At 46.8% G+C, this 24625-nt stretch overlaps 1 protein-coding gene and 1 pseudogene across 5 annotated transcripts in view; one reads left to right on the top strand and one right to left on the bottom strand.

Annotated features, from left to right (window-relative positions):
* The window catches only part of Rab11fip3 (RAB11 family interacting protein 3), an 84023-nt gene that overhangs the window by 3109 nt on the left and 56289 nt on the right, over window positions 1-24625 (top strand). The window contains exon 2 of one of the 5 annotated variants that reach the window (XM_039087118.2): window positions 12582-12922. The exons of the other annotated variants lie outside the window; for them this stretch is intronic. Coding sequence (XP_038943046.1) covers window positions 12582-12647 — 66 coding nt within the window. The 3' untranslated portion in view covers window positions 12648-12922. Of the gene's footprint in view, window positions 1-12581; window positions 12923-24625 lie in introns of those variants that run through there. 5 annotated transcript variants of the gene reach the window in all.
* On the bottom strand, window positions 692-2692 carry Rpl37a-ps10 (ribosomal protein L37A, pseudogene 10; annotated as a pseudogene).

Here is a 24625-nt window from a genome sequence, read left to right as displayed (position 1 = left end):
CATACATACATACATACATACATACAGGCCAAGCACCAGATGCACATTAAAAAAAATTATTTATTGGTTGGAAGTCCCTGGAAAGACACCAACTATGTTACATACATGTTCCCCTTAATTTTATTTATTGGTTGGAAGTCTCTGAAATTTTTATTTTAATTTTCATGTTACTCATCTTTCACACATGAAGACATTTGTTAAGTGGGTGTTCGAGTACATTTGCATGTCGAGTGGTCTTTAAGAAGAGGGATAAAAATGAGCTGGGTGTGGTCGCACACACATCTGTAGTCTTTGCATCCAGCATGCAGGAGGCTGTCAAGATCGAAGTCAACCTGGGTGCATAACAAGACTCTGTCTCTAAAGACTAAAGGGGAGAAAGGGCAGAGTTGATACATTTCTATTAGTCATTCCCTTCAAACCTCTCTATTTGCAGCCTCCAGAGAGCAATTGGAAAGAATTCCCCTGGTTGACTGGGAGCTCCCTCTGAGGTGACACTGTGGGGCCAGGTGACTTCTTATCATTGAACCCTCTTGCTGGCCTTTACCATGGAGCTTGAGTTCTTGTAGGATTTTCCATCTCTCTTTTTTTTTTTTTTTTTTTTTTTTTTGGAGCTGGGGACCGAACCCAGGGCCTTGCGCTTCCTAGGCAAGCGCTCTACCACTGAGCTAAATCCCCAACCGGATTTTCCGTCTCATTCCTGGGCTGGGTAGGTCTTTCCAGTGCTGTTTCCTGGTGTAGTGGCCTTCTCTTTAAACTTGTTCTTGCCTCCAGCTCCAGTCTGACGGAGAAGGCTAAGCAAGGCAGAGCTGCATTTGCTCTTTCCCATGACCCACTCTGCTGTTTTGCTCTCACCGGGTCATTGCTAGTTCTCTGAGGTGGTAAATTAGCCAAGCAGGTGCTTCTCTTACTTTACAGGTTAGAAGCTAGAAGCCTGAGAAAGGCTACATACCTTTCCCCAGGCCTTGCCAACTGTGCTAGAACAGGACTGGAGGATTCTCTCTTTTTTTTTTAGCTCTTAACCCACAGATGACTCTGGAATGAATTGCTCCAAAGTATTTCTACCAAGTTTCAGTTTAGTGAATTGTGTAAAATTCTCTTTGAGAAATTGTCTTTGGTCATCACCTCCCCAACTTGATTACTTTGGGGAAGACTTGACCATACTTTTTCCCCGTCCCCTAAACCCTTCTCCTCAAAAAGTCTCACCATATACTTCTGGCTAGTCTAGAACTCAGAGATCCACCATTCTCTGCCTCTGCCTCCAGAGTGCTAGGGTCACAGGTGTGTGCCACCATTCCCAGTGCAGCAGAGTCCTGAATACTAAAATGGGTCAGAATTGTTTGCTCTGATGGTTCCTGGTCGAATGTGCAGTTTGGGAAGCCCCAGTGGCCAAGGATTTGTTGGGATGGAGAGTGGAGGGCTGTCTCCTAGGTCCTTTTGTTTTTTAACCTCTTGGGAGGAAGCAACCTTGATTTGGCTCAGCCTCCTGGACTTTGAGCCCCCTCCTGGGCTGTGCAGGACACCTCTTGTTTTCTGTGAGTGCTCCTACTGTTCTGGAGCAGATAACACACAAAGGGATGGAAGTTAATCTTTCTGTGAATGTAAGGTGAGTTCCTAGCAGCCTTGGTGACTCAGCTTTGCCCAGTATATCATAGAGGAGCAAAGGCAGGAACATTAACCGATAGCACAGGAGTTTAGAGCAAAGCAAAGCATTCCCACACTACATGTTTTTTGAAATGTTTTTGTTTTTGTTTTTGAGACAGGGTCTCCCTATGTAGTTCTGGCTGTCCTGGAGCCAGGACACTCTGTAGAGCAGACTGGCCTTTAACTCACAGAGATCCATCTGCCTCTGCTTCCCGAGAGCTGGGACTAATGGGATATGCCACCATGCCTGACTGTATTTTGAAATTTTTAAGATGAAAGAAATCTTGAATGTACATAGCAGAGAGAGGTAGTGAACGATGTCTCTCGGGCTGTCCCTCAAGTTCCAGGGGTTTCAGGACTCTCAGCTTATCTGTGGCTGCCCTTCCACTTCCTTTCCTTTTAAAATGTTTATTTGATTACTTTGCTGTGTGGATGAGTGTCTATGTGAGGCAGACATGCAGGTGCCCACAGAGGTGTCAGATACTCAAGGTGGAGTTACAGGAGGCTGTGAGCCACCTCACATGGGTGCTGGAAACCACACTGCATCTCTGGAAAAGCAGCAAAGCCTTAATCACTGAGGCATCTATGTCTCCAGCCCCTGCCCTCTTCTCTTGTAGGAATTTACTCTTGTAGGTCAGTCTGTCTTCGAACTCAGAGATTTCCCTGCCTCTAACTCCCAGGCACTGGGATTAAAGGTGTTTGCCACCAACGCACTTTTTTTTTTCCCAAAAATTAACCCATTTATTGCAGGCAGATCTCAGATGATAGGCTTCTATGTATGGTTTTTCCTTCAGTCTTCTGATGGCAGACTTCTGGTAACTGCTGAGGTGGTACTGTAGGCCCAGGCCCTGCCAGTCACTGTTTTCATGCAGGAACCACAGTGCCAGATGCCAGCAGCTCGTCTCTTCATCTTGGTCTTGCCACAGAAGGAGCAGCAAGTGTACTTGGCGTATGGCTGATTTCAATTTTCTTCACCATTTTCCAGAGGGAGGCACCATATCGGGTTCTGTATTTCCCCCACGATCCTGACCTTCTTGGTGTGTTTAGCCATGTCTTGTGAACCGAAGTCCAAGCCCAAAGAGTCATTGCACACTTTTTTTTTTTTTTTTTTTCGGAGCTGGGGACCGAACCCAGGGCCTTGCGCTTGCTAGGCAAGCGCTCTACCGCTGAGCTAAATCCCCAACCCCGTCATTGCACACTTTTAATGATCGATGCTGCTAATCTTTATTTGTAAACGATTCTGTATTTATCTAAAAAAATAAGAATTTTCTTTCTTTCTTTCTTTCTTTTCTTTTTTTTTTTTAAAAACATGATCTCAGTTTGTAGCCTGGAACTCACTAAGATTTACCTGTCTCTGTCTCCAGGGTACTGAGATACCTAACCTAAGGTTTTATTTATTTATTTATTTATTTATTTTAAAGATTTACTTATTTTATGTATGAGTACACTGTACATCTCTTGAGACACACTAGAAGAGGGCATCGGATCCCATTCCAGATGGCTGTGAGCCACCTTGTGGGTGCTGAGAATTGAACTCAGGACCTCTGGAAGAACAGGCAATGCTCTTAGCTACTGAGCCATCTCTCCAGCCGGACTTTTTTGTTTCTTAAATATTATTTACTCAGGGTGTGCATGGACAGGTGCGCTGAGTGCTTGTGTGGAGGTCAGAGGAGAACTTTGAGGAGTTCGGTTATCTCCTCCTGTGTATGCCATCAGGTCCTCAGACTTGGCAGTGAGGACCTTCACCTGCTGGGCTGTCTCTCTGCCCTATTTCTAGTTTTTAAATTTAATTTCTTTGAGAATGGAGGGGTGTCAGTGATGAGGAAGGTAACCTTGAGTTCCTGACCCAACCCCCTCCCCCCATCTCCCAAGTGCTGGGATTCCAGGTGTGAGGCACTAGCCGGGCTCCAGTGTCTTTTATGTAACCTGTTTATGAAGGTAGCATTTTCAATTATTAAGCAGATTGTCTGAATTTTTAATAGGAGCGCTCCCATTTATAATAGAGAGGCTGTCATGCCCTTCTTTTCTCTTTCTCCCAAAGTGTCATGGTATATGTGGATCTGATTACCTCACCTGGTGGCAGATCAGGTGTGTGATACCATCCAGTGTCACTCACAGGAGTCTGAAGGGGACAGGAAGAAGGCGCATGGGCATGGTAGAACTTTCTAGCTGCATCTCTTTCTTTTTCTTTTTTCATTTTCATATCTTTTTCTTTTAGGCAGGGTCTCAGGTTGGAGCTGTGAGTACTCTGTTTTGGAAGACATGGTTTGTCCTCCATAGCTCTCAGAAGGAGCTGCAGAAGTGAACCCATTTGTGTACAGTGTTCCCGTTTCTCTTTCTTTTGCCAGGGGCAGTTGATAGTTCTTAGGGATGTTTGATACTGTGGTTAGTGTCTCTCCTGTTAGTTCCTGTCTTTGTCTTAGCCTGGGGTTTAAGTGCCTATGTATAGGAATGAAAATGGTCCTGTGTGACCAGACTTAGTGTCATACAGTTTAGGACACAGAAGTAGGCAGATCTCTGTGAGTTTCAGGCCAGCCTGGTCAACATAGTGTATTCTAGGTCGGCCAGGGCTACACAGTGAGATCCTGCCCCAAAGGAAAGAGAGAAAGAAAAGAAGGGAGGGAGGGAGGGAAAGAAAATGGGCATGCATGGGCTTGGATATATGTGTGTGAGAAGGAGAAGGGGAGGGGGAGGGAGGGAGGGAGGGAAAAAGGAAGGAGAGAGAGAGAGAGAGAGAGAGAGAGAGAGAGAGAGAGAGAGAACGAGCGAGCACAAGCAGCTTGCTTGAGGGAATGTGTACCTCAGGGTCTGTGTTGACAGAATTCCCAAGATTAGATGAAGTTCCAGTTTGTGCCTGGATAACAGCTATGTTAGCATCTGAAAAAGAACCTGTTGTGTTTTCTAAAAGTAACACATGCTTATTTTTAAGCAAAGCTCCTGAAAACAGTGGTGTGAAACACAAGACAGTTTGGGCTCGGTGGGTCAGAGCTTTATCCAGCCCTTGGGAGGCAGAAGGGAATAGGTCTTTGTAGGTTGAGGGCCAAACTGACCTATATAGTGAGTCACATTCCAGCAAGGGCTATATACTATAAATAAATAACATAAAAATAAAAATTGCTGCCTAGCAAGTGCAAGGCCCTGGGTTCGGTCCCCAGCTCAAAAAAAAAAAAAAAAAAAAAAAATTGCAGGGTGGTGGTGCTGGTGCTGGTGCTGGTTCTGGTGCTGGTTCTGGTGCTGGTGCTGGTGCTGGTGCTGGTGCTGGTGCTGGTGGTACATGCCTTAATTCCAACACTCAGGATGTAGATGCAGGCAGATCTCTGAGCTTGAGACCACTCTGGTCTATAGAGTGTTTTAGGACAGCTAGGAAGCTTCTCTACAGAGAAGCCCCGCCTTGACAAAAAATAAAAGATTAAAATTAAACAACAAAATAAAAATTATTAGGGGCTGGAGACATGGTTCACTGGTTAAGTGCATATACCACTCTCGCAGAGGACCCAGGTTTGGTTCCCAGCACCTGACTTGAGTGACTCACAACTGCCTGTAACGTCAGCTCAGAGAGATGCCACGCCTCTGGCCTTCCCAAGTACTTGAACGCACATGTGCATACCCACACATAGACGCATAATTAAAAATAGTAAATATAAGTCTCTATACTAAGTAATACAGAGGACAGGTGTGGTGGCTTTTTGCTGTAAAACCAACATTGGGGAGGCCAAGGCAGGAAAACTAATGTGAGTTCAAGGCCAACTTTAGTTACAGCATGAGACCCTGTTTCAGTGTCAACCACAGGTAGAGGGATCCCAAAATGTAAGAATGTGTGTGACCAGTATCTCCTTCTGAGAAGATTGTTACATCATTGGTAATAATTTTTACTAATAATTGAAAACAATAACTTTCAATTTCTTGTTTTTTGTTTTTTTTCTCTATGTAACCCTGGCTGTCCTGGAACTCACTATGTGGACCAGATTGGCCTCAAACTCAAGAGTTTTGCCTGTCTCTGCCTCCCCAGTGCTGGGACTAAAGGAGTGTGCTACCATGCCCGGCTTCAAAATTTTATAAATTAAAAAAAATCATTTTATTTTATTTTTGGAGTTGTAAGACATATCTTCCTGTGGAATGTTGGCCTGAACTTCCTGTGTAGTCCAGTCTAACTGTGAATTCCTGATTCTCTTGTCTTCCTGAGTGCTGGGATTATAGGGGTACTTACCACCTGTTTTTCCTGTACGCTTAAACTTTATTATCTTTTTTTTTTTTTCTTCTTTTTTTCGGAGCTGGGGACCGAACCCAGGGCCTTGTGCTTGCTAGGCAAGCGCTCTACCACTGAGCCAAATCCCCAACCCCAAACTTTATTATCTATGTGTATGGGTGTTTTGAACTCAAGCCTCTGCCTCTGCCTCTCCATATGTATTACAGGATATGATACATACATACATACACACACACACACACACACACACACACACACACACACACACGCTATACTAGTCTATATGTATGCCATAATAACCCCAGGAATGTGCCACCATGCCTTACTATCTCATTTTATTTTGCCTGTATTTTTGCTGAGACAGGTATTAGTGGGTACTTCAGACTGCCCTTGCGCTCAACCTCTGGTTTACCCTCCTATGCAGAGGCCTGTGCACCTCACATGGCTTTGTAACAATGTGAAAGCTTGTGGTTGGGGATTTAGCTCAGTGGTAGAGTGCTTGCCTAGCAAGCACAAGGCCCTGGGTTCGGTCCCCAGCTCCGGGGGGGAAAAAAAAAAAAACAATGTGAAAGCGCCTAGGGAAATTTTGTAACTGTTTCTTAGGTTATGTTAAGCAGCCTGCCAGTGGACTGAGTACTCAAATTTTTTGAAGTTAAGTGGTAATTTTAATTTTACTAGCTGGTTCAGCACCAATAAAAGCTAACAAAAGTCCACTTGATTAGAAAGATTAACATTTCCTGGGAAAGAAAACCAGCCAGACTTTCTCACTTCAAGTTTCAGGTTGCAGGAGAGAAAGACTTTCTGCTTTTCCTCAACACAAGCTCTCTGTGTAGCCAGCCAGGCTGCCTGGGGTTGCTGACCTCCTACCTCAGCCTCTGCAGTGCTGGGATCCTGGGCTTGGCTCACAGCAGTGGATTTCTCAGTGCATTCTTCTTGCTCAGAGACCCTGTTAAGTCTGATCCCCGATGGTACTAGTGGACCCGATCTTTTATTTAGTTAATTGACTTTGCAGCTGGGATGGAATGCAGGCCCTCACAGCAAACAAGAGTTCTTACCACAGAATTCTGTCCCTCCCCTCCACCCCCCATTCCCCAACTGCCCCAGCCTGTTGTCACTGTGACATAATGATCTCGCCTGTAGAATTCACATCCAAAACCATGTAATTGAGTTGACTAACAATCCCCAAAATATTAAAAACAAAAACCCTGCTTCAGAATGTTTAAAATAAATTCCCAGTTGTGTTTGCTGCACCTATGCTTCTTTGGGGCACAGGCCAGACTGCCTTCGGAAGACAGTTACGGCACAGTTAGGTGCCTTTGCCCAGTGCCTTCTCTTTTTGTGTATGTGTATAAGCCTGTGTGTAGTCATATGCATGTGAGTGCGGGTGCCCAAGACTAGGGTACCCCTGGAATGGGAGTTACAGGCTTTTAGGAGCCACCTAAGATTGGTGCTGGGAATCAAACTGATCCACAGAACGACTTCTAAGACAGCCAAGGCTACACAGAGAAACCATCTCAAAGAACAAAAAATAAATAAGTTCTTGTCACTCTTCCAGAGGCCTGGCCATTGTCCAGTAGCCCACAAGTCCCTGGAATCCCAGCTCCAGGGAATCCGATGCCCTTTCTGATCTCTTGGCATTGCACTTATGCGTGCATGCTCCTCCCACATATGTGTTATTAGCAATAATACAATCTCTTATAAACTTAAGTGTTTCACACATCCTGTTAATGCAGGCCTGTGGAAGCTGGATCCCCTACATTGCAGATGAGACTGTAGATCGGCCCTCTGAACAGAACCTATCTCCACGGATCTCCTCTGCAACCCAGCGTTGCCATGTCTAATGACGTATCCCAAGCATGATCTTCCACAGGTAGAAATCTGTTAGGCGGTGAAGGGAAAGGGAAGCCTCAGGATCCGCCCGCCTAGCCGGGAGCTCCACCGCTGCAAACATGAAACCCTTGTGACCCAACAGAGATGTAGTGCGTTGGCTTACTTTGGAGGCAGGGTCTCATTTCGTCCTCTTGGTCTCAAGCTTGTTTTAACTTGAGGATGACCTCGAACTTATGATCCACCTGCCTTCTTCCTGCCTGCTGACCTTATGGGCATGTGACTCCCCATAGGTGTCACCATGCCTTTGTCAGTTTACATGGTGTCGAGGCTCACACCCAGGGCTCCATCCGTGCTAGGCAAGTGCTCTACCGATCGAGCCTCTCACCCAGCCCTGGAGGGTGATTTCCAGGATCTCCTAGTGAAGAAGAAAGTACGAGTTGATATGTGAATTCGAGGACTGGGTCCTATAGGAGTTTCAAGTAGGAGGTACCCAGAGTAGCCACATTGTAGAGACATGGGGATAGCTCGCTAGGGTTCCTGCAGGGGCCTGGGGTAGGGGTAGGGCTTGTGTTTAATGGGGACGGTGTTCACTTGGGGGAGATGGATGAGAATGGTCTGCACAGAGTGCACATGCCTTTGGTTCAGTTTTTTTTTTTTTTTTTTTTTTTCCTTTTTCTTTTTTTCGGAGCTGGGGACCGAACCCAGGGCCTTGCGCTTCCTAGGCAAGCGCTCTGCCACTGATCTAAATCCCCAACCCCTTTTGGTTCAGTTCTTACTACTGCCAAAGCAAACATGAAACAACCCCCACATGATGGCGTAAGTAATGGCTTCATAGCTTTGTTTTTTGAAAGAGAAGTGGGGTCACACATAGCCCAGACTGGCCTCAGATTTACCGTGGAGCTGAGGATAACCTTGAACTTTTGATTCTCTTGCTTTCACCTCCCCTGGTTTATGTGGTGCTAGGGATGAACCCAGGGCTTCGTGTTAGGCAGGCTCCCTACCAACTGAGCTCCATCCTGGCCCTGTAAACGCCGCCTTTATAAAAGTAGTGAAAAGAATGGTGTTCCACATTCTTGTAGCAGCAGAGCGGTGTCTGATGATACAGGCGATCCTGTGCTGCGTAGCTTCTGCAAACCTGTTCTTCAGAGAGGGAGCAGGAAAGAAAGCAAAGACTCTTTCTAGCCTGAGACTCTCATCTTACAGCACTGCCCCTCCCCGTGCTCCACCCTCACCTTGGGCTGCCACAGCACTGGAGGGAGCTGCTGTCCTGCCCTGCTGCAGGGTTGGCTTCAGCTTCTGTGTGTGTCACAGTCCCCTAGGGAACCTATTGGGACTGCAGGGCCACCCATGGTGAGACTCAGCCAGCCTGCCCAGGCAGCTTCCTAACTGCTGCTGGGCCTTCTTGGGCTCTGAACTCCCTGTGCTGCGCTCTGAACACACTCATTCTCTGCAGGTCCTTCCACCAGGTACTGTTTTAACAGGTTTTTTGTTTTTGGTTTTGTTTTTTGAGATAGGGTTTCTTTATGTAGCCTTGGCTGTCCTAGCTCTGTAGACCAGGCTGGTCTGTGCCTCCTAAGTGCTGGGGTAAGGGTATGGACCTTCGTGCCAGGCTAGCACTGTTTTTTTTTTTTTTTTTTCCTTTGATCTATCATATTTATTCCAGTGTTCACAATATTTGCTTGGAACCCTTCTGTTAACCCTTTAAAACCTCAGGCCCGTAGGTGCCCTCTGCCCTCAAAGTACAAAGACCCATAGTCCAGTTTTTTTTTTTTTAAAGATTTATTTATTTTATGTATATGAATACACTGTTGCTGTCCTCAGACAGACCAGGAGAGGGCATCAGATCCCAATACAGATGGTTGTGAGCTACCATGTGGTTGCTAGGAATTGAACTCAGGACCTCTGGAAGAGCAGTCAGTGCTCTTAACCGATGAGCCATCACTCCAGGTCCTTGTTCTTTTAGTTTTACATTTCAGTTTAATTTAATCATGTCAGGTGGGATACTTCACATAGCAGTTAGGAACTCCTGCTGCTCTTGCAGGGAACTGAAGTTTGGTTTCCTGCACTCCTTTGGAGATCTCACAACTGCCTATACCTCAAGGTCTAGGGGTCTGATTTCCTTTTCTGGCCTTCATGGCTATACACACAGACACGTATACACATAATGTAAAATAATTTGTAAAAAGAACCCAAGCCCAGGGAGGGTTATATGGTAGGTCTCCTATCTGTTAAAAAAAAAAAAACCAAACAAGCAATCTGGATGACAGCCAGATGGGATCATGAGATGGGCTAGGGTTACAGCCCCTAACTTGATAGGTGTGAGACTGTAATATGAGTAATGGACACATGGACACATACATAAAGTGAGACAGATCTCACCACTGGCCTGAGACTGGAACGGATTCAGGCTGTCTGCCTCCTGCCTAGCCACTTCCCTGTGTGCGACTGGCAGGGCATCCAGTGGGGAAATCCACAAGTCCTTACAGCCATTGGAACAGATGGGTGGGATGCAGAGAGCATGCTCAGAAGCACTTGAATGAGGTCAGCTACCAGCCTCCTGAAAAGCCAGCCCACTGGGAAAACCTGCAGAGAATCCCAGTATCTGGGAGGTGTGAGTGATTAGGCAAATGGCTTTCAGAGTAAATACATGGGTATATAAAGCGGAGGACATCAAGACAAACAGGCAGGTCCAGCACAGTTCGTGAAGGCATGGGGGTGGCGGTCACACCTTACGGAGCAGAGGTGTTCCCCGGGAAGACCCTGGACTTGGGGGCTAAGCAAACAAGTCTCTTTCTTAGGTCAAGACTGACACAGTGGTACAGGACTGGTAGCAAAAGGGAAATCTTCCAGCCCTCAAGCAGAGCCTAGGAAGAGCTGCTGATGGTGAGAAGGTACCATCTGTTTGAGCACAAGCTTCTTGGGTGGCTCCAAAATAAACTCCTAAGACTCAGGCTTCCGGCCTGAGGCTGGCTGCCGCACCTGCCTCTCCCATGTGGATGAGTGCAGCACAGTCGAGCCACCTGTCCTGATTCTCTGCATGAGCCGCTCTGCATGGAGCTCTGAATCCAGCACTCTGGCAGGTGTCTCGGAAAGCAGTGACCTTCTGTGTGTATTGACACAAGGACTGTTTTCCTATCTACAAAGTGGTTGTCAAATTTAAGGGAACAAATGTGTAGGTCTTGCCAGCCTTGGGATCAGGCAGGCCTGGGTTTTATCAGCTCATGACTGTTCCTTTCTTCACCTGTGTTCCCCGAGTCTTTCGGGCCTTAGGCAGTGACCTCTGTAGGATAGTGAGTAGGACTCCCCGTCCCTTTTCTCTAGGCGGTGGGCAGGTCATCTCCAATGCTGGAAGGTGGAGGTAGGTAATTTGGAGGTTGTGTAAGTGGGAGCCTGACCTACTTAGGAAAGCTCCTTCCTGCAGGGAAGCAGCGCTTTGCTTTGTATCTCTGAGGTGAGAGAGGGCCTCGCTGCCTCTTAGCTTCTGTGTAGCTGAGTCGAATGGTGACCTCCTGATCCCCAGCGTGTGCCACCACACCACTGAGGCAACCTCTGAGCTTCCGTTCTAGAGTCAGTAGTGTTAGTAAGGCAGCGACTGAGCGGGGAAGGAGCCTCACTGATGGAGAGGAGAGGCTGTAGCTGTATGAAGGGGTCTTAGAGTTTAAGTAGGGGACAGGGAATGAGGGTCGGTGTTTTACAAGGTGGCTCAGCTTGGAGAGGTAAGATGTGGGTGGACGAGGGCAGACGGTCAGGGAGTCAGTTCGTGGTGCTCCTGCTGGAGATACCTAGTGACAGGGAGGAGTGGGGCTAAGAGAACCTACAGGGGTAGCTCCCGTCAGGACAGCTGGACAGAGGCAGTGGGAGGAGGACTCGTACCGGGGTATTCAGGCTTTCTTGTCTTGTAACTAAGAAGAGCCCTTAGATCAGAGATGTGGTTGATTGACCGTGTAGGTGTTGGAGCATCCTTAGCGGCATGAAACAGAAGTACTGCTGAAACCAAAACATAAGGTGACACTAGGCTGGGTGTCACCTTCGCAGAGCCTCTTGTGCTGCTCCCTGGATGCAGACACTCCACTTCTCTTGCTTTTCTGTGTAAGTTTCTGTCCTAACACCCCTTCTCTGCTGGCTGCAGGAGCTCAGATGCCTGGGTTGAGTGCCACGGTCGGCAGTGTCACGTCCTCAGTGTGGTCATGGCCTACAACAATGCTGGTGGCAGCAGTGTCGCTTGGTAACTCTTTAGGAAAGTCTTTATGCAGCTCTGGACCCAGTGGTCCTGTGAAAAACCCTCCTTACTACAGAGATGAGGCTCTATTTTCTCCTCGTTGGGTTCATAATTAATTAATTATTTTTGTGACAGGGTTTTTCTATATGGTTGTACTGGAACTCACTATTGTAGACCAGGCTGGCCTCGAACTCTTAGAGATTCTGCCTGCCTCTGCCTCCCTAATACTAAGATTAAAGGTGTGCACTACCACACCAGGCATAATTTTATTATTAGGTGAAAAAGCTATCAAGGCATATGATGTGTTGGGCGCATGGTGGCACAGCCTGCACCCTCGTACTTGGGAGTGAAAGGAGGATCAGAAGTCCAAAGTTATCCTTGTTTTTATATAGAGAATTCGAGGTCATCTTTGGCTATGTGAGACCCTGTCTAAGGAACCTTTAAAGAAGGGAAAATTCATTTTACCTTCTACAGGTCCCTTATGCCAGCCTCTAGATATGAATACCCAGAGCTGCCTCATTTCCTTTATACAGGCAGGTAGCAAAGCATCCTCTGATGGTTTTACTGGTAAATTACCCATTATTTTACTTGGTAAACTGGTAGATAATTTCTGAAGTTGGAAGGTACTTAAAATCTTTCTGAAATACCAAATCTATTCCTCTTTATTTTTATTTGTTTATTTAGAGACAAGATCTCACTATGTATCCCTGGCTGTCCTGGGACTCACATTGTAGATCAAACCAGCCTTGAAGTCACAGAGACCCTCCATCTGGGATTAAAGGCATACTCACCAAACCCAGCCCTCCACTTGTTATGAAAGGTTCATTATGGGCTGGAGAGATGGCTCAGCGGTTAAGAGCACCCAACTGCTCTTCCAGAGGTCCTGAGTTCAATTCCCAGCAACCACATGGTGGCTCACAACCATCTGTAAAGAGATCTGATGCCCTCTTCTGGTGTATCTGAAGACAGCTACAGTGTACTTATATATAATAAATGAATAAATCTTAAAAAAAAAAAAAAAGAAAGGTTCATTATGACTGACTGGAAAGCTTGAGATTCATTGAGTCATGAAATTGCCTTCTTGGCAGCATGAGGAGAAGCCTGTTTGCGGACATGAGCACCCTTTGGGGCCTGTGGGAGCTCCATGTTTTCTCCTTTCTTCTACGGCCAGTGAAGTCACTGTGGGTGATTTAGATTGTGCAGCACCCTAATTTCCAAAGAGATGTTCACTTGATGAAAGAGGTGCCTTTGCTTCGCTGTGGGGTCCTGGCTGTTGTCTCCCGTAGGTCAAGTCAGATAGATCCTTTGGCCCTTGATGGGAATGAACTCACTACTCCCAGCCCCTTTCTCTCCTGGGTCCCATATATTTCAGGTTGGTCCCCAACTTACTATGTAATGGGAAATAATCTTGGAAGTCACATCCTTCTGCCTCTACCTCCTACCCCAAGCAATAGGGTTGTAGATGTGAGGAACCATACCCTGTTTAAATAGTTCCTGGAGTTCATGCTTGAGTGAAATTGTGCTACTGAGCTACATCCCCAGCCCAGGCAGATGACTCATGGTGCTGAGTTTCAATCTCTGGGACCAGAGGCACAGCACACTGAAAGGGTCAAGTGGGCATTCCTAGTGCTAGCTTGTACTCTGCTCTGTGATTGGGTGGCTGCCTTCGTTGTACTTCCCTCCTCATCCAGAACTAAGGAGCACCGGCCTGGGGACATTTTTCTGTACTCACTTCTCATGATTCAGTAACGCGTTAGCCTTGTAAATAGTGCTCCTGTCTCTGAAGCCAACAAGTGTTAGGCGTGCACAGCCACTGAGGTTTCACTGGGAATGGACATGCATCCTCCATATTACTTTTGGTAAACTACTGACAGGTCCTGTAATTGGCGAAGATAAATTACTTTAAAAACCCTTAATAGTAACAAGGTAATCCCTGAACCTAGTCCTCTGGCTTCTGCTACAGACTCCCTCCATAGTTATGAATCCCACCATACTCTGGGTCTAGGCCTCAGTTGGTGCTGGGCCTCTGAGCTGCTGCCACACCCGGATACTATCCGTGCTGCCTCCTGAACCGTGAATTCTGTTCAATGCTTGTCTGATATAGTAACTGTTCCTGTTGGGAAGGTCTGGGAGTGAGGATAGTTGTAGGAGGAATTACAGATTTAACCAGCGCCTTTGGCTCCTTCATTCGATGAGGTCTGCCCTGCCCTGGGCCTCTTTGACTCCTAAACGGAGGTTCCTGAGCTTGGACAGATCAGCTCACCGGCAGAGCATGCTAAACAACACTGGGCTTTGTTTTCAAGTTTGAGTCAGTGATAAAACCAGTCTAAGGGCAATCCAAAGCGGTGCTGGAGAACTGAGGGCCTGACAGTTTTTGGGGCAGGCAAGGAGACACCTCCATAGGTAATTCTATCTACTGTAAGGTCAGACCTTTCTCTGAAGAAAACTCGTTGTCTAATAGTTGGGGGTGCTTGAACTTGGTTGTTTTGTTATACGAGTGATGGAACTCCGGACCTCGCACATGCTCCTCCACCAAGCTGCATACCAAGCCTGGTGTAGATGCTGAGTTCTCCTCGTTAGTGGATCTTAGCACAGGTCGTTAGTTTGATATGGCATCTGTCCTTAGTTACCAGGAGGTTTGTCAGGGGACAACTTTGAGACCAGGAAGATACTTGGTGAGAGGGGTTCGGTTTTATCATTTAAAAATTAACTTATGATATATTATTATTTTAGCATACGTGTGTTTTGCCTGTTTGTCTTATGTGTGTCTCTGTACCATATGTATACAGCACCCGAGGAGGTCAGAAGAGGGCAGCACATCCGAAACTCTAGAAATGGTTGTGAGCTGTCTTTTGGGTGCTGGGAGTAAAACCTGAGTTCCCTGGAACAGTAGCCAGTGCTCACAACTGCTGAGCCATCTCTGACCCCGGTTTTACCTTTGTAACTTTTGTTTATTACTTCTTACTGTATATGGTAGGTCTGAGGCTGTACATGTGGACTGTGGCACATGCGGAGGTCAGAGGACAGCTTTGTGAGTGAGTCCTTTGCTTTCTTCTTTGTGTGGTCTTGGGGGATTGGACTCAGGTTGTCTGGCACGTGCTTTACTCAGTGAGCGGTCTTAACAGCCTGGTGCTGGGCTAGATGTGAGGGGCTCCAGGCTAGTTGCTCTCAACATGGGGCTGTCATGTTGTGTGCATAGGTGGTCCGGCCTGCAGGGGCGAGAGTGATGGATCTAGGTGGCTGGGGTGGGGTCATTGTTGCTGATTCAGAATTGTGTCCTGTGGCTTCAGCCAATTCTCTGGGGACAGAATCTCTACAGTCTTGGCCTTAGATGAAGTTGCTGGGCAGGTCCTGCCCCTGTGTGGCTTAGGCTCAGTTAGCATGCTCAAAAGGAAATTTTGGATGCCAGTGTGATGGCTCACTAGATAAAGGCAACCTGAGGTCAATCCCTTGGACTCAAATAGGAAGGAGAGAGCTGGCGCCAGCTAGTTGTCCTCTGAACTCCAAACTCACGCTGCGGCAAGCACACAACTCCTCAAACAAGTAATAATAAGTGTAATTTTAAAATGTTGAGAAAATTTGAGTGGGCTCATGTGCTTTGACTTGGAGAAAGTATTTTCTCTTCTCATTGGAGCCTTTTGGAACCGGACAAGGGTGTGGTTATCATAGGGAGACAGGCTTCAGAAGCAACAGACCTGACCCCTGGTGGGTGGTCTCTCATTGCTTCCCTTCCTCAGGACCTTAGGACTGAGGTATGGGCAGTCCTGTGGGCTTCTTCAGTGGGAGGCAGCAGCACAGGCAGTCATGAGAGCTTGTTTTCTGTGTCACTGGACTTTCTAGTGACTGAGTTGTTAGGCTGTGCTCAGGCAGCGATGAGAAGTACAGGTGTTTTGTGTGTCAATAGAAGCCCTGGTAATCGTAATCTTTGCCTTCATTTTGTCTCTTTTCTTTCCTTTGGGTCACCTGATTACCTCTGCAGGTTAGGCATGTTGATCCTTTAAGGAGTGTCTGTGTAACCTCTCCACTTCTCTTTAAGCTTGGAAGCTTGGAGGCCCAGAAAACAAGGCATTGTTCTAAGCCTGTAGTCACCTTGGATTTCAGGAAGAACACAGTCTTAGACTCCCTCTCCCCTTTGAGGGCTGTTGGCCACAAAGACCAACTGTACTTCTCCTTGAGGGGAAGTGATCTGGAAGACACTTGAAGGGATGAGAGTGTCCCCCTCTAGAGACTAAGTTAGTGTATGGACTAGACCACCTTGGAGGATCTGAGCTAGGACACTGATGGACCAGAGATAGATGGGGATTTGACCAAGTGCTTAGTTACTCGTTCCCCTTGTCCTTCCCTTAAGCCTGTCTTTCCCTTAAGCGAGTTCTCTGAAGATGGATTTGGAGTCTCTGAATGCCTTTATTTGTCCCTCCGCCCAGTGTGGCCACAGTGAAGAAGTCTTCATCTTCCTCATTCCTAGTGTCTTAATTGGGGCATGAGAATGGGTGGGCAGCTGAACCCAGGTGGTGGCTGACCCAGCCTAAAAACTCCGATTACAGCAGTGAGTGGCCTCTCTGCAGTGGCTTAGATTCCTCCTGCTGTCCCCTCAGGTTACCTTCTGGACACAGGACAGTGGTCATCACCTTCCTTTGTTGAGCTTTCCTCCGAGAGTGCTGTCACCTCTGCAGCGTTGTTTCCCTTTCTCCCCTCTGATCCTTCCCCCATTGTCCTTCATGTGTTCACTAAGTTAATTTCATCCTAGTTGAGCGGGTTCATCTGCATTATACTAGACTGCTCGGATGTGGGTGCAAGCCAATAGAAAGTCTTTATTAGCCTGACGACGACTACACTGGTGTTCAGGATCCCAGTGTAGCATTGAGTCTTTCTCAGGGAGAGCTCTTAAGCACAGGAAACATGTTCTGGGTTGACGTACTTCAGTTATCAAGACCAGTTAGCCAGAAGCAGAGCCACAGAAGCCAGAAAGCAAGGCTAGCACGGTTAGAGACTTTCCCAGAACCGTGGACTTGGATGGACAAGGCCTTCATTTTACTTTTGGCAGGTGGTGCTGTCTGAATGCTGTTTTCCGGCCTGGATGGCACCTCCATCATGGAGCCGGTTGTGCTAAGGTCTGGGGACCTTTTGCATTTTCTGCTCTTGGATTGAAAGCCCTTTATGCGATGGTCACTTCACAGCTCACTGACTGGGGAGAAATGAACAAGTCACACAGTGCCTGGACGTTTTTGGTGCCTTAACTCTTGTTAAGTATTTTGCTTTGTTTGAGAGAGGATCTCATGTATCCTGGACTGACGTCATACTCACTAGGTAGAAGTCTCTGCTTCCCTAGTGCTGAGGACACAGCTTCATAGCCATGCGCCACTTTGTCTGGCTTTGCTGCCTTTTCCCTTTTTCTTTTAACAAAAAATATTATGATTTGTGTTTTTCCTGCATGTAGTCTGTGTATCAAATGTGTGCCTGATATCTATGGTGACCAGAAGAGGGTGTTAGATCCTCTGGAGTTACAGACAGTGATGTGCCCTGTGAGTACTGTGGGTCTTTGGAACTGAACTTGGGTCTTCTGGAAGATCGCCTCCAACTCCTGAACCATCTCTTCAGTCCATGGCGCTGTAATTTTAAAGGGGCATTTCTGGAGAAGACCAGTTAAGTTTACTCTGCACTCGACTATTGCAGACTAAGGAACATTTTGTGGAGTCTCTTAGCACTTGAAACTCGTGAACTGAGAACGTTTCTTTTTTATACTGAGACAGAAAGAATTTTTTTTAATTATTTTATGTCTATATGAGTACATTTTCGATGACTTCAGCCACACCAGAAGAGGATATGGGATCCCAATACAGATGGTTGTGAGCCACCATGTGGTTGCTGGGATTTGAACTCAGGACCTCTGGGAGAGCAGTAATGCTGAGCCATCCCTCCAGCCCCGAGACAAAACTATTTTTTTTTTTTTTTTGGTTCTTTTTTTCGGAGCTGGGGACCGAACCCAGGGCCTTACGCTTCCTAGGTAAGCACTCTACCACTGAGCTAAATCCCCAGCCCCGAGACAAAACTATTTTAATAGTGCAATTATTATTATTATTATTTTTTGCAGAATCAGTATCAAATAACAATAAGTTTTTTCATAATTATCAGAACTGTCAAGGGGTTGGGGATTTAGCTCAGTGGTAGAGCGCTTGCCTAGGAAGCGCAAGGCCCTGGGTTTGGTCCCTAGCTCCAGAAAAAAAAAAAAAAATTATCAGAACTGTCCAGGCATGGTGACTCATGCCTATACTTCTATCCCTTGGAGTAGAGGCAGGAAGATGAGAAGTTAAAGGCCTGTTTCAACTACAGTGAGTTTGAGACCAGCGTGGTCTACATGAGACTCCAGCCTAAATTACCAGAATTACATAGACTCAAAGCCTTGGCTAAGTAGGGCCGAAGCCACAACAGCGTCCTGAGCTTTCTCAGGTTTTGTTCTAGGAAACCTACTCTGTTGTCCCTCATGATTTTCCCTGAGGTGGTGAGTCCTCTTTAGAAAAAGTGTCTGAGGGGTTGGGGATTTAGCTCAGTGGTAGAGCACTTGCCTAGCAAGCACAAGGCCCTGGGTTTGGTCCCCACCTTCGAAAAAAAGAAAAAAAAAAAAGGGAAAAGAAAAAGTGTCCGTGTCCTCTGGAGGCTGGAAGTGACTTCGTCACTTCTCTAAACACCTCACAGTGTCTGTCATTAGCTGTGGCAGGATTCTATTCTGAGGCACCCATTTCAACTTTGTTCTTTTGTTGTTGTTGTTGATGTTGTTGACGTTGATGTTATTGTTGTCGTTGTCCGTCATTGTTGTTGTTATTGTTGTCATTGATGTTGTTGTTGTTGTAGTTGTCATTTTTCGTTGTTGTTGTTGTTGTTGTCGTCGTTATGGTTGATGCTATTTGTTTTTTTTCTTTTTTTCGAAGACAGGGTTTCTCTGTGAAGTTCTTCCTAGCTGGCCCTGAACTCAGAAATTTGCCTGCCTCTGCCTCCTGAGTGCTGGAATTAAAAGCATGCACCACTATACCTCGCTTGTTTGAAATTACAAAAATTTTTTTAAATTTTTTTTTAAAGATTTATTTATTTATTATATATGTGTACACTGTAGCTGTCTTCAGACACACCAGAAGAGGGCATCGATCTCATTACAGATGGTTGTGAGCCACCATGTGGTTGCTGGGAATTGAACTCAGGACCCCTGGAAGAGCAGTCAGTGCTCTTAACTACTGAGCCATCTCTCCAGCCCCCTTTTTTAAAATTTTTTTTTCTTCTTTTTTCTTTTTTTCGGAGCTGGGGACCAAACCCAGGGCCTTGTGCTTGCTAGGCAAGCGCTCTACCACTGAGCTAAATCCCCAACCCCCAAAATTTTTAAGAAGAATTATATTATGTCTGAGTTTTGCTTGTATGTATGTATGTATGTATGTATGTATGTATGTATGTATGTGTGTATGTATGTACATACATATGTACGTGCATCTCCTGATGGCCAAGGAGGACAGAAGAGAATATTGGATCCCATGGGACTGAAGTTAGACAATTGGAACTTGCTATATGAGTGTTGAGAACTGAATCCAGATCCTCGGGAGGAACTTTTAGCCACCAAGCCATCTCTCTAGCCCCTAAAACTCCATCCATCTGTCCGTCTGGCGGACTGTCTACCATCCCTATCATCCACCCATCCATCCATCCATCCATCCATCCATCCATCCATCCATCCATCCATCATCTCTCTGTGTATGTCTGTCTTTGAGTCTGGGTTAGGCTGTGTGCATGAAGGTATCCTTGAAGACCAGAAGGGGCATGGATCCCATGGAGGTGGGGTTACAGGCAGAGGATGCAGTGGCAGAGTAGCTCAGTGGGTAGAGGCGCTTGCTGCTAAGTCTGACAAACTGAGTCTGGACCCAGGACCCAGATGGTAGAAGGAGAGAGCTGATTCCTGAGAGTTCTCTGCTCTTACGTGGTGCTGTGGCATGTGCGCACACACACATTTAAAAAGTGAGAATCTAAGGGAGGCGCCAGATGAAGCCTTAGCTGCATTTCAAGTCCTGGTAAGAGAGCCATTTGCTGTTTTAGGGCTGACTGCTGTGCAGCTTGGGTCTGCTGAAGGACAGGGCAGCTGGGAACCTTTCAAGCACTGGGTGCAGATGGCTTCTCCAGCACGTGACTGGCCTCCTTCTTGGCCTCCGTGTGGCTTTTTTCCATGTAAGAAGACAGTGTTTCATCCTTGCAGCCCAATCCGTTCATCCTCACAGGCAGTTGGTGTGCTGTGTCCCTGCCTGGTGATTCAGGAAGCTATTTTTGTACTGAGAAAACTGAGCTGCAAATGAGCACATTCAGTGTTGGGAAACCTACCAGTCTTTAACCTACCTGTCTCACTTTCAAGTCTAAGTTTAGGAAAAAACACACATTGCCATTAAGGTACCAGGAAAATAGACGTCAGATTTGCTCTAATGACATCATCCCCCAGCCAGCACCTCCTAACTTGATTGTGGTCGGTTGTCTTTGTGTCTGTGGGTCTTGCTGTTTTTATTACAGTTTATTTATTGTGCATGGTGGCGTACATGTGCACATAGAGGTGAGAGGACAACTCAAAGCTTCATGAGAGGAAGTCTTTGCTCATCCTGATGGCCCTTTGGTAGCAGAGTGCTGGAGAAATGTTGGGTTGGTTGGCTAGTAGCTGGTGAGAGTTGGCAGAACCCTGGAGTACAACCAGGAATCACAGTGCTTGATGTTAGTCAGAGGCCTCTTGAAGTAGGAGCAGCTCCCTAGGAGGGAAGTTAGATGAGCCTCATGCCTCTTTCCTGTCTCCTGCCTGAGTTCAACAAAAGAATTTTATTCTGCTAGAGGAATGTTTCTTTGGAATTGAGTTTTTACCCTGCAGACAAACTATCAGTAAACAGGGGGGTGGAGATCTTAATTGACAACTTTGAGCTTTGAAGTGATCAGGAAAATTTAGATGTGCTAGTCCCTTCCGGTCCTTGATGGGTACCAGGTTGGTGCAGCACAGGTTGTCTATGATGTCATCTGACAAACAGCAGGACAGTCTGCTGGGTGCATGCTTAACTGCTTTGGCAGCTCGTCAGAAGGAAGAGTGGGAGTGTGTGTGTACATGTGTGTGTCTGTGTGTGTGTACATGTGTGTGTACAGAGAGAGGATAGCCTTGAACTTCCTGAGTCTTCTGTCTCCACCTCCCCAGTGCTGGGATTACAGGCCTGCATTACCATGCCTGGTTTCATAGAGTCCTGGGGATCTAACCCAGGGCTGGCTAGCTAGACACTGCTCATTGAGCTACCTGTACCCAGCCCTTTGGTGTGATCTTCAGAAACCACCCACAGTAGAGTATCTCTCCTGCCCACGCTGATGCAGTAGAGTTATGGATAGGAAAAGGGGGTCCCCAGGGACTTTGCTTCTGGCAAAATACATCTTGTTGAAGATTTTGGTTCAGTCATAGCAATAGAATTTGAACATGAGGATGGTTTTTCCATGCATTGTAATTTGAGAGCTCTAGCACCTGGGGAACCATGGCTAATACCCTTATTCTGCTCCCTTCATTCCCAGATTAGCGAGCTGTGTGTTAGCCTCTGTAGTAAAAATGGCATGGGGCTGGGGATTTAGCTCAGTGGTAGAGCGCTTACCTAGGAAGCGCAAGGCCCTGGGTTCGGTCCCCAGCTCCGAAAAAAAGAACCAAAAAAAAAAAAAAAAAAAAGGCATAAATTCTGTTGTTCTTGCTTTAGGAGCCAGTGGCATTTCGTATGACTTAAAGTGGTCTCCTTCCTTGCAGAGTTCTGACTGTCCTCTTGTGCAGTGCTGGCTTCTGTTTTCAAATACTTTACTTTTATGCTCTGGTTTATGTGTCTTGGCTAATTTCCTAGCTGTGCTGGGCTTTACAGGAAGGGGCAGAGTGTTTCTTCCTGGCCGCATACTTTTCTAAGATGCTTGCCAAGTGTAGCCCTCTGGGTTTGAAGGAATTAGGCCATCCTTGCATCCTCAGGTCCATGGGAGTTGATTTGTTCTTCAGATTATGAAGAAAATTTAGTCTAAAAATGTCTTGTATTCAGAGAGTATGTGTGCACATGCATGCATATGTGTGTATGTGTGTCTGTCTGTCTATCTGTGCACATGCACAGCTGCTTCCCAGCACAGGTGTAAAGCTTAGAGAACACTTGTAGAACTTGGTTCTCTTCCCATCCTGGGTGTTCAGTGCCTTTACCCGCTGAACTATCCGAATGGCTGAAGATGATGCTTTTAGTTAAAAATGGAGTTTAGGTCTCTCCATATAGCAGGTAGCCCAGGCTAGCCTCAACCTCGTTGTTTATTTTGAAGATAGGGACTCAGTGGGTATGGTGGCACATTCCAGCACTCAGATGGCAGAGGGAGGAGGATCTTTCTGATTTGAGACCAGCCTGGTCCATACTCCTATACAGTAAGATGGTGTCTTTTTCTCTCTCCCTCTTTGGGAGGGCATCAGACCCCTTGGAACTCGAGTTACAGAAGGTTGTGAGCTGCCGTGTAGGGGCTGGGACCTGAACCTGAGGTCTCTGCAGGATCAGCCAGCGTTCTTAGCCACCGAGCCATCTCTCCAGCCTTCAACTTAAGTTCTTTTTTAATGTGTACTTTTCAGGGCTGAGAATGGCAGTGTACTGTTCTAAACCCGTAATGATCCTCTGTCTCCACACTTCTTTAATTTCAGTATTGTACATGCAGAGGCAGGATCTCTACAGGTTTGAGGTCAGCCTGGTCTATATAACAGAGCAACATGTTGGGAGAAAATAAATAGATAAGAATAATAGTTGGTAGAGAGAGAAGTAAAAAATATCCAAAAGCCTTTAAAAAAGAGTATATTTTTATTCCTTCTTGGTCGTTTTAATGTAATATATAAAGGGCCTGCTCCTAGGTAATGGGTTGCCTAAAAGTGTTTGGCTAAGGTTTGAGAGAGAACAGAACACTTGGTGTTCTGTTAGTAGCTTTGCTGCTGATATTCTTAGATTTCTCAAGGATAGAGTGGCCAGTGTGGTTCTGGATTGGATAGCCCTTCTGGGAACAACAGGGTTCTGCAGACTTCTGTACTTAGGAATCAAGGCTTCTGTGAAGTAAGAAGGGAGGCATTTGATAATCTCGACTCATTTGTATCCAAGAAATTAGCTTTCTGAAGTAGAGAGAGGAGATAGCTCAGCAGTTAAGAGTCCTGCCAGCTCTTCCATGGAACCCAGGTTCAGTCCCCAGCACTCACGCCATGGCTTATGATGGCACGTCACTCGCAGCAGAGGCAGTGCTCTGTACATGCAGGCCGCACACCCATGTATGTACCGTAGACCACCAACCTCAACATCAGCACTGCCACCACAGCCTGCTGGGCCCCATTGAGGAGACTGGCTTAAGAGCTTTGCACTGTTGGAGCCAGTCATTCTGTTTTGAGTCTGACTTGAGATTGTATATGACAAGGCGGCCAGGCTGGGCCTGATGTCCTGATTTCTCAGGGTCTCTTCTCAGGTGCCCTTAAGTGCAGATTCTGGAGATGGTATTCTGCCTCTTGGGGCTGGAGCATAGGATGGGCATTGACTCACATGGACTCCTCAGTGTCCAGCTGGAGTCCCCAGAGGAGGTAGCTGTGTCTCTGTACTGTCTCCCTGTCTTTCCGTATTTTCCACACACCCGCCCTTCAGTTCCGCCGCTGTCCTGTGGGCGCCTCTCCATCTGGATGAAGCCGTCACTCCTTGCACTTGTAGCACTGAGATTGCTTGTGAGCTCTGACCATCCTTGGTGCTGGCTTTGTTTGCCTCCCTATGGGACAGGAGAACTCTGTTCTTGCTCTTTTGTTTTCAGCCATCTGTCCCTCGCAGTTTCTCTGAAGCACCTCTCTCTTTTTCACTTCTGGTGTGGGTCCTAGTGACGATATTCCTGTTCTTATTTGACTCACATGGGGTTTTCTAGATGCAGCCATGAACAGCAGTGGTGTGGCGGGGGCGGGGGGTAAAGGTAGGGGACAGGCAGAGATGAAGTTGGTGTCATAAGTACCCTGTCCTCCCAGGCCTGCCCCCATCGCCCCAGCAGCCTGTGCAGTGTCCTTTCCTTGCCCTGGTTGGCATGAGAATCTAGTTTGCCTGCTGCTTTCCTGGGTGGGGCTTCTGTGAGATGTTCTGGTGGCTCCCTGCCTTGGCTGTGCGTGCCAGCCGCCTAGCAAAGGAGGCTCTGGCACTATGTAGGCTTTGTGGAGTGACGGGTATGGCCTCAGCCAGAAGCAGTGCAGCTGCAGGGTTGAAACACACTTATCCATCCCTAACTCACACACTATTATTAGACACTGTTCCATTGCTGTAGGGAGACACCATGGCCAAGGCAACTCTTATAAAAGAAAGCACTTAATTGGGGGCTTGCTCACAGTTTCAGAGGTAAGTCCATTATCATCATGGTAGGGAGTGTGGCAGTATGCAGGCAGGCATTTTGCTGGAGAGGTGACTGAGAGTTCTACATCCTGATCCTCAGGCAGCGGAAAGAGAGACAGTGACTGGCCCTGCATGGACTTCTGAAACCTCAAAGCCCACCCCCAGCGGCCCACTTCCTTCACCAAGGCCACACCTATATCCTGGAGCAGGTGGTGGGTGGGAGTGGAGTCTTCCTGCCTAAACCATCATAACTACACATCATGCTGAGGGTTTCCCCGTAGTCAGCACTGCATGCTCAGCCTAAGTCTCTCTAGCCAATGTTCACCCTCCATCTTGTTCCCTTCC

This window comes from Rattus norvegicus, chromosome 10 (assembly GCF_036323735.1).
Source record: "Rattus norvegicus strain BN/NHsdMcwi chromosome 10, GRCr8, whole genome shotgun sequence".
NCBI classification, from domain to species: Eukaryota; Metazoa; Chordata; class Mammalia; order Rodentia; family Muridae; genus Rattus; species Rattus norvegicus.
This window is presented reverse-complemented; position numbering and strand designations above follow the sequence as displayed.